The sequence below is a fragment of the Cariama cristata genome, unplaced genomic scaffold, assembly GCF_000690535.1.
Source record: "Cariama cristata isolate BGI_N322 unplaced genomic scaffold, ASM69053v1 scaffold5684, whole genome shotgun sequence".
Taxonomy (NCBI): domain Eukaryota; kingdom Metazoa; phylum Chordata; class Aves; order Cariamiformes; family Cariamidae; genus Cariama; species Cariama cristata.
The window spans coordinates 27,777-38,073 of NW_009613384.1; the positions used below are offsets into that span (position 1 = coordinate 27,777).

Genomic DNA, 10,297 nt, shown 5'->3' on the forward strand with positions numbered 1-10,297 from the left:
CTGGCTTATTTGATTATTTTTGTTGCTGTTCAGCAGATCTAGGTTGCAGAAAGACACAGAAGCAGAAAAAATCAGTAAAGTGATTTAAGATATGCCACATTACTTTGCGTTTGCCGTGGGCTAAGAGCATACACAACAGCAGTTACCACAGATCCTCAGGCACGTGGTGACTTGTGGGACTGTGGAAGCTGGAGCGGGTGTCTGAGACCCTTAGAATCCAAAACTTGGTCTGCAACTTTTTCAAGCAAATGCATGACACCTTGCAGTTTGCAACCCCGAGGAGCACCGCAGCAAATACATTTCTAAGTAGAGTATGGCTAGTTGTTACTCATACTCACTTGCATTTTCAAATATTCTGTTTCCTGTGCCATTTGGACACATTTCTAGCTGGATACATTTCTTTCTCTCTCTCATTTTTGAAATTCTGTCCAATGCCAAAAGTTTATTAGAGAATTAAATTATTATTTTTTTTTCCTTCTCTCTCTTCCTCTCTCTCTCTCTCTGTTTGCCTGACAGCGTTTTCCAACAGAGGATCATCTGATGATTCACAGGCACAAACATGAAATGACTTTGAAGTTTCCTTCAATAAAAACAGATAATATGTTATCAGGTAAGAAGACACAAATTCAAGAGTCAAGATACCTATTCAGATGGTATTGAAAGCGTGACTCCTACTGGAAAGCTACTGGCAAAATACCTCCGAGATTGGTTTTAAAAGCCCCAGCTCCAGTTAAATAACAAGTAGATATGTAATAAGCTAGAATACATGTCTTTGGACAAAAAGACAGCTGCCATTCTTATGCCTTCCCACAGGTTTGGCATGAGAGGTGGAGAAATTGTTGAACCTCAGCATGCTGGCAGCTCTATTGCTGACTCCCGTGTCAACATGCCAGTGAAATATAGGCACTTAAGCGCATGTCACCTGGGACCCCAGCAGTGAGTGTGTTAATGAAGTGCATTTGTACTGTTCCTGTAAGACTCACTATTTTAAGTTTGACAGGCTCACTGCAGCAACCGTAACAGACCACATCCTGTGAGCCACCTTTAGGGTGGCTCAAGAACTGCCCACTGTAAATAGCCATAACCAGAAAGGTAAACTAGTGGGTAATGTCACCTTAAAGGTAACCATCTCTCTCTGCACTTCCCCATCATACACAGAGGTTATTTGGTATTATGTGCAATTTCATCCTTTAGTTGCTTATGTAGTTTTTTCTTACACAGTTTTTTCATACTCTTGTCTGAGTAACCACACATCGGTGGCTTGCTGGCATTCAGCGAATGCTGGGTAAGGTCAAAGCTAGCCTTAATCTTACCGTTCCTCTCCTCTCCTATTCCCTTTCCTATTGTGTATTCCATGGGCTATAGTAATGTATTATTAAGAATAAGATCACTAGGGCTTTTCAGGTTTCAAAGTAATTGTAGAAAAAAACTGATGCAAATGTGTGTGTGGATGTTAACTGGTGTTTGATATTTATGTTTTGAAATGGAGTTCTTCAAGGTAAATTGTGCCGTTTTAGGTACAAATATATCGTGATCAAAGGGTGTCCAAAAGACTAACTCGGGTGTCCAAAAGACTAACTCTTCTATAGATAAACTGTTTCCATTTTTATGAAAATCATAATTGAGTAGCAATTGCTTGCTTGCAAATATTTGATTTAGACTTGGTGGTTGTTGTGGTTTTTGATTTTTTTTTTTTAATTTTTATTGGGACTTCAGGCACCAGTGAGAAATCAGACATCCCAGATTGAATTTGTTTTCCTCTTACACTTGGAAATGCCATAGTGGACTAAGTTCAGAAAGAAACAGTACTCGGCACGTTGAAGAGTAGGGCTGTAAAGTGCATGCATGCCAGCTATGCCCGCAGAATCCTGTGTTTGCAAGCATGAGTGAGAAAATGCTGTTCTTGCACTTGGCCATGTCCTCTGGCAGTGAAACTACTTGAAGACATCCGTGCTGTGGGCACATTCACTCTGTGAAAGTGCTGGCTTTTGTTACAACTTTCTGTTTGGCAAGATTTTTGCTCGAGGGCAGTTTCTAAGGAGTATATCCTGTCATCAGGAGTCTCCTGAGTAGAGTAGCTTCATTTATGTTTGGTAACTTCTGTGATTTAGCTGTCCTGCTCCTTCCAATGGGTTGCTTTCCCAGGCAAAAAGCTTTGACTGGCTTCCACCGCTACCACCAGTAGTGGGGTCCCTAGACATGCAGTTAGCCAACTAAGTGTATAGAAATGGTGAATTTCATGACCAGAAGGGCTCCAAGATTGCTTCTGAGGGATGTATTCTTTGTGCTTGGTGTATAATGATCCTCTGTAGTATTGAAAGAGTAAAAAGCTGCACGTGTTCTCAAAGACTCTGGCAAATGTGTCTGACCATAATGGCCTGGCAACCTGGTGCTGCTGTGTATTGATTTTTCTTTCTGTGTGTGTTTGGTGGATTTGTTGGCGTTTTGCAATCCTTAGTTTGGAAGCATCATAGATCATCTACTCTCTGCAGGGAGACATTGAAAAATAGTTGTTTCATTACCCACCTAAACCCTGGGGAAATCTAAATACCTTAAAGTTTAAGATGTTTTATTCTTGGATTTCATAATGAAAAATTAATGATATATGGGGAAAAGAGACAGACTTTTCTCTTAGACATTTGTCTTCATGTCTTCCTTCTTGTTTTTCACATTTTTGCTTATTTGACTTTTTTTTTTTTTAAAAATTGTTTCTGTCATCATTAGGTTCAAAGAATTGCAGCAGCAATTGCCCTGTAATAAGCCAGGTGCGGTGTTAGTGTGTGTGTGGTTTTTTTTTTTCCCCTCTTTTTATTAAGCTGCCTAGAAGTTGGACTTTCTCCTTTTTTCCAGTATGTTGTATACTATCTTTTAATGTGTTGTTTGATCCATTCATCATTAGTAATTAGTCATGCAAAATAATGGGCTGTATCCTGTCAGGTAGCCATTAGAATTATTTCCAGAGACAGCTAATCCCTAGTCTGGGGTCAGTATAGTGTCAGTAATATTCAACACACACTAAACATGTCTTCTATGAATTATTATTAGAGGTAGGCACTAAAACTGAGGGGCTGTTGGTCTTGTACCGACACATCGTCTTAGAAACTAAGCAAAAGATGACTTGGGAAGTAGGAACTTCTTTCTTGTGCGAAATCTGTGCTGAGGTCTGAAATATCAGTTTGTAAGTGAGAGGTAAAGTTATGTTTTATGTAAAATTATATGTTGTTATGTAGGTGGGGTCAGTGTTTAATAAACAGGGTTCTGTGGCCTTACTGGAACTATTGGTGCTATGCTGGTTTATCAGGTGTGTCTAGCCAAGAGCTTCCTTGTTATTGGCTAGCTCCACTATATTTTCTTCCATTTTTTCATGCTAGCTGAAGAAGAACAAGTTTCATTAAATCAGGTGACTCTTGAACTAATTCGGAAACTCCGGGTACATACGTACATTAAATAGCTTTCTGTTCTCTGACTGTATTATTAGAAAGGAAGTCCGCTAGAGCCATTTCATTAAAATGCAAGTGATTCTTTTGTTAGATACTTTGACATTACAATCTTTTTTCTATCTTCTTAAATTGACGTTATTTGTTCCTTTTTGTGTATGCATTTTATTTTTGTTTGTTAGAAAGTCTTGTTATGAGTATGGATAGGGAGTCATTGATGGTTTCCATTTCCATCTTTCATAGCCAAAAAAGAGCTGTTTGAGATAACAGAATTGTAAGTTTTGCATGCTAATCATCACCGCAGGAAACTCTGTAGTTAGATTGACTGAAGTAGGTGTCATCTCTTTGCTGTTGTGCTCACTGAACATTTCATTGCTTTGAAACTCTGTTGTGTGTCAAAGCTTTTTTCATTGTAACACTGAAATACTAGTGTCTGTGGGACAGATTGTTCCCTCTGAGTAAGTACTAAAGGCCATGTGGAACTGAACCTTGGGAGCTGGGGACGCTGATATTCCTGTAGTACCAAATTTGGGAGTGATACCTTACTGTTGTTGGGAGGGGGAAGTCCTTCCAGAAGTGCTGCTAGCAGATGCAGGACAGGCCAGGAGTATCTATATAGAAACCTTGTTTCTTCCTGATTCTATTTACTGAAATCAAATCCTCTATATTTTTGTTGGTAAAGCCCACTGTGGAGATAGAAAGAGTCTTCTATAGATGAAAAAGTGTATGTGCTAAAGGTAGTGCAAATGTATCACTTTTCCCAGGTAATGCCTGTGTCAGTGAGGTAACTTATATCATCCTTGATTGGCTTAATTTTTTTTCCTTGTGGTTTACACAGGGAGGTTTATCTAGGCATGAATTTTGTGGAGTGCAAAATGGATACAAGGACAAATAATTTTGTTTGATTTCGTGTTTGCTTCTGTGTCCCTTGCTTTACCAAATAATGAAAAGTCTTCTAAAATTCAACTGATCGGGTTCTGAGTGACCAGAAGACATTAAAAATGTGTTGTACCCAGTATGTGTACCCCAAAGAAAGTCCAACCAGCACTTTAAAGAGTGCATCTTTAAGCAGCAAAGTTCTTGGGAGCCCTCATCTATGAGCCCCTGGGCGAGAGCAGTTCCACCAGGTATGACTAGATGCACCTCTTCTTCTCTCCTCTTCCATCACCTGCTTGAGGTGTCGTTACCTTGAGCTCCTTGGTGCACTTGGGTAGTAACCTGCCAAATCAACGAAGAAACCTTCTTGAATTTCTCAGGACATTCCTCTTTCCTTGCCGCTGCTTGATGGGCAGCCCTTCAAACTTCAGTGCTAGCCCTGTTACTCTGACTTTGTTATCATTGTGTGAAAGTATAACATGGGTATATAACTTCAACAGAGCCCACAGCTGAACAAGCCAAATGCCTGTTATTACTGCACATCAGACTAAACAATTTTTTTTTAAAAAGAAAGATGAAGAATCAAGTTACACGCTTTGGAGCTGTGCTGTTAGATATCTTTTACTGAATCAGAATTTTAATTTGTTTTTCAAAATGAAAGCTTGTTTCACATAACTGTGCTTTGGTTCTCCAGGGTGGTTTTTTTTAAACTGGTATCATGCTTTAAAGTCTTCATTTGTGCTTTGAGGGATGAAACTCTAGGATCCAAGGTAGTTTTACAAAATGCATTCTGGATGATTCAAATAAACTATTATAGCAAGCCAATGTTGCATTTCCTGAGTTGTTTTGAAAGCAGTATATTGAGACTGAGTGTCCTTTCTGAGGTTATTATTTCAGTAATTACAAACCTCCCCCCCAACCAAACAACAACAAAGAAACCCCCACGCACTGCCAAACATAATGAGTATATAACAGAATCTTTTTACTTTACTGAAGACTTCAAATGCCACATTGCCTTACAGCACATATTTTTCAATGAGTGGAAAATGAGGTATCACTTCAGACATTGAGGACAGGTTTTCAAAATGGTCAGCAGCCAAAATACATTCAGTGTATCAGGTTCTGGTCAGAAACTGATTGCCGAGTGCTTCTAAAATCCTCTCCTGTAAGACTCAGTAGGTTAACTTGGGATCAGCACAGGTGAGACCATTTGATCTTGCTCTGGTGCTTTTATGTTGTCCATTTACATTTCTGAGGTTTATTTAAACTTAATGTTTCTTGCAGCCTTTCTGGCCATGAGTATGTCATCAGAGAGGCTGATTATTCACCTGAGTAATAGGCTGAACAAAATACTTATTGCCTAATCTGAACCTTGACAGCCTCTGTGTTCAACCTGGTGGTAAAGGCAAGAGAGGAATAACTTCCTAAGTAATTGCCAGATGACACAGGTTCACCGGTGAAGTGACAGTTGGCTAGAGGTAGATGTCTCAAAGCATAGTAAAGTCGTTCTGGTAGCAGTTGGGGATGGATTGATTTTTACTCGTTGAACACTGGGACTAGGCTGGGCTGGCTGGTCAGTATAATAGCCAGATACCTAGGGTTAACCCAGAGAGACCTCTGTATCCCAAGCTGCCCAGTTCAAAATGCAGCTTGGGACAACAGTGTGCCTGCAGGAGAGCTTCCTGCGGTAATGTGTAAAGTGTGGTGCTAGCTCTGTCTGAGTTTTGGTCCAGATGGGTCTGGCACATCTAGCTGCTGAAGTACAACAAATGAGAGCCCTGTTCTCAGTGAGCCTGCAATAGTTGTGGGCGCTGGTGGTAGCAACAAAAGGTTTGTTTGTACCAACAGGGAACAGTGAGGTCAGGCACAAGCTGTTGGAACTACTAATGCATTTTTAAGTGCTGAGAATTGGGAATATTTTATTAATTCTGGGAGACCTGAATGTGTAACTTATGCTAGGGTCTCCTCTGTGATACTGTTCCCGATTAAAACACAAAGGCTTGCCTAATCTAGGTAAAAGAATTACTGTGGTGTTGAGAGTAGTATCTTCTACTAGTTTGCCCACCTCCTGAGAGAGAACTGGTGTTTTTCAGAGGCCAAATAGTTGATTGCCTCAAGAGCGAAGAAAGCCCACTGGGCTTGGTAGCCCTAAAGTCCTGAAACCAGTGAGTGCAGTCTATATGCAATGTAACTACTATACTATGTAAAGTCTCAGTGTTTTGAAGTCTGGATCTTTATCAGTTCTGCTCTTGTACAAACACAGAGGTTTTGTGGACTTCTGGTTTCTGTGAACATTGAAGGATGAAGTATTGTATGGTAGAAAGGCAGCTCTTGTTTTACATCAGGCCGAGCTGGCTTCCAGAAGGTCTGTGGATAGAGTTTAGACTGGGTGGTTGGTGGTGTTCCCTCCCCGACTGGGAGGAGAGGGGGCTGGCTGTTCTAACAAAATCTTGTTGTGAATTCCTGAGAGACTGATTTCTGGATCACAGAAACTACAGTAACCCTATGAGGAGACCAAGGTAGTAATTTAAGATCACTGTGTCAATACGTAGGTGATGTAAATAGTGTCATTAATCTATCAGTTTCGATGCTTTTAGATATTAAAGTAGTTAATTGGAAATATCAACTGTAGGCAACACATTTGATTTTATCTTCTGCACTGCAAGCAGTCTGAAACACTTTCAGCATGTGCAGAGAAAAGCCGATGAGGCCTTTGTGCATTGGAAGTCACATTCTTGCTCTGGGTTGCTTGTTTTCACTGTTAAAATGGATTTGCTTCACTGAAGTAACCTCTTTTTTTGTCTGTCTAACATTCATGGAATAGATGCTGAACAGATCAGGAACTTCAGCTACTCAGACCTGATCACCACCTTGTTACCCATTAAGTTGCCTCTGACCTAATGTAGCCTGTTGCAGTAATGCCTGATGTCTGGATCAGCTGTGGACCTTGATGGAAAATAGCAAGACCTTATCTATGTTAGCGTATTCTCTTCTGCCCTGCCCCCAAATTCTGGGCTCAATCAACTCTGGAAAAAAAACTTAGGATTTTTGATTTTAGTGAAAGTGGTGCCATCAACTTCTTTATGAAACCTTAGTTTCTCAGCTTAGTAATGAAATTGATACTTGCTTATTTGGTACGGATATACCACTTCTAAAAATAAAACATTTCCTGTATTTGCCTAGAAAGGCAATGATTATCTTTGTTTTTCTACAAAGCAATCATGTTGTTCACTAAAGTAATGTTTAATCCTTTTTGGAAATAAAGTCTTTTTCTCCTGCCTTTTAGTGCACTTCATTTCCAGTACAAACTCCAGTCCAAGGGCCAAAGGCAACAATGGTGTAAATCTACCGAGTTCAGTGAGGTTACCCTAGAGATTAGTTTGGCACTACTTACTTTTAGGATATGGACCTGTAAAGTGCTGAATGTCTTCAGCTCCCATCAATGTCAGCATCTCATTGACTCGGCTCCTTGTGCTGAGTTCTTGCAAGATTCTTGGACAGTCTTATGTTTCTGACTCTGTAATACAGTAGTTAGCTGTGAAAACTAACAGATAAATATGTGTGCATTCCCAAACACTAGAGTTTTGTTTCCTTTAAGCTCACAAGTAGGATGCACAAGCCAAAAGAAATAAAGCAGAATTTTAACATTAAGGACTTGCTTTTTATGTTACATCAGTATGTTCCATCAGAAATATAAATGCAAACAAGTGTGTTTGGCCTTGGAGATTACTTGAGAAGGTCACACCTGTGGGACCACACCTGATACAGGTGGAAATTAGCTTCACCTGGCTTTATAATGGAGGAGGCTGATCCTCCCACTTAGTTTCCAAGTGAAAACTGCATTTCCTTTTGCATGCATTGCTTTTGTTTAGGGGTTGATGTCTGTTTCTATGCTGATTGTGTAAAGTTCATTGTGTCTGGTGACTGTGCCCTGTAAGGGGGAAATAGTAGAACCTGACCCAGCTTAGCTAGGTGGAAGAAGCCAAATTTTTCTTCCAGAGGTTGCTGAAGTGGGAAGCTTTTTTTTGAGGTCAGAATTGGGCCAATATAGGCAACTGGGATTAGTATGATAGAGTTTTCATTCTTTAAAAAATGAATTTTAAACAATAGGGTAGTTGTCAATGACTATGCAGAAGATTATTTTCTAAGAGAGTGAGTCCAGTCTTTCCATAAAATTAGGTACAAAGCATCTTGAGCTGGAATGGGGACTTGGGAAGAAGAAACTAACATGCAAGAGAGGGTTGGTTGGTTTGTTTTAACTGTGTGTAAAACTGATAGGACCACAGGGACTCTCCCCTGCTTTTGCTAATATGGTTCTGTATTGTAATTTTGAGGGGGAGATGGGGAATCTGAGGTGGAGTAGTTAAGAACTCACCTCGGAATGAATGGAGGTGCCTCAGAGCTGACCTTTGAGGAGTCTTTGGTTCCTGAGTTTGGGCTTGATTTTTCACTTCCTGAAGAAAGACTAGCCAAGGTCGTCACTGAAACTACAGTCCACAGGGCAATTTAGCTCATCTGTCTTGCAGGTTTTTGAAAAAGTGGCTGAAAACCTTGTACCTTCTTGAGTCCCTCCTGCTTGTGGCATTAAAGTGAATCCTGTCCTTCCCTGAGTTATTTCTGGGAGGGCAAAATATTCCTAGAGATGAAGGCACACATTAATAATTGTTTGACTCCAAATCTCATGGTTTATATGTATTAGCCACACTTTCAGATATAAAACACATAAGGATGCTTCTTTGTGGTCGAAGTTTAACATTTCATAGCTTTTCTAAATGTCATTTTGCTCCTTCAAAAATTGTGTTAGAAGCAGAACTTCTCGCTGTGGCTAACTTCATGTGTTTTGCGAAGTATATGTGTGTTTGAGGTGGTTTTCAAGCACTTGAAGGCATTAACTAGTGTGTATCTGCAGCGGTTACCTGCGTGCTGTGGTGTAAGTGTGCAATATCATATATATGCACTGTACGTTGTTTTGCATGCACCTATTGTTGGACAATTATATAGACAGTTATATAGACAGTTATAATGACTATTTGCACACATTAAGGATGTGCACTTGCATTACATGCCCTGTGAAAACCTGACCTATTGTCTTTCTGATTGAACAATGACTGTTTTTCTTCACAGAAGGGGTCGTTAGGTGTTGGAATGGGCTGCCCGGGGAGGCGGTGGAGTCACCATCCCTGGAGGTGTTTAATGCTGGACGTGGCACGCAGAGCCATTCTGTGATTCTGTGCTGCCAGTTTTTGGACACTGTAGGCAAGCCCTGGCTGTCTGCAGTGCATAGTGTTGAAAATCAGTGTGGTTTGTTTTTAATGACAGTGTAGTAGGGGTGGGAAGGCAGGGAGAGGTTAGCTAGAACCTCACTTTTCCTGGAAGACTATTTGATTGTCTCCCTTTCTTTTAATATTAAATACCAATGATAATTTCTTGTCGTGTTCTCAGATCAGACTCCTACACCAACACGCTTTCTGAAGAACTGTGAGGAAGTGGGCCTCTTCAACGACATCGATTGCTCCCTAGAGCACGAGTTTAGGAAGGCGCAAGAAGAAGAGAACAACAAAAGGGTGAGTGTGAGCACACTGAACCCTTCCTCCCCTTTTGGTTCCTTGAAACATTAAAGGATGCAGTGTGAAAGCAGATTGAGCTCTCCTACCTGGTAGTAACCTTTTGGTTAGAAACTAGGTGGCACTGTAAGTTGTGACATGCTTTTTAAACTATTGAAACAGTTGACAAAAATAAAACCCCCAAACCAACAAAAAACCAGCATTAAATTTCCCAAAAGTGTGTAAATTTGCCAGGGTTTGATTCCAAGCCTCTGCTTTTAAGTGAACTATAACACAAACCACACACCTCTTGAGGGAGAGGCTTGGGGAAATTATATCATCTTTTAAGTGAGGATTGCAAAGTTGCTCAAATACATTACAGGGAAATGTGGATTATGAAGGGGTGTTTACTTAAAAAAAAACCAAAACGAAACCACTTCA

At 40.3% G+C, this 10,297-nt stretch overlaps 1 protein-coding gene across 1 annotated transcript in view; it reads left to right on the forward strand.

Moving 5' to 3' along the window:
• Positions 1–9,877, forward strand: part of LOC104160766 (cyclic AMP-responsive element-binding protein 5-like) — a gene marked incomplete at its 3' end in the record, with an annotated part of 12,548 nt that extends 2,671 nt beyond the window's left edge. Inside the window, exons 2-3 of the mRNA XM_009698981.1 lie at positions 517–610; positions 9,756–9,877. Of these exons, the coding sequence (XP_009697283.1) occupies positions 517–610; positions 9,756–9,877 (216 nt within the window). The remainder of the gene's footprint in view (positions 1–516; positions 611–9,755) is intronic.
• Positions 9,878–10,297: the final 420 nt, after the last annotated feature.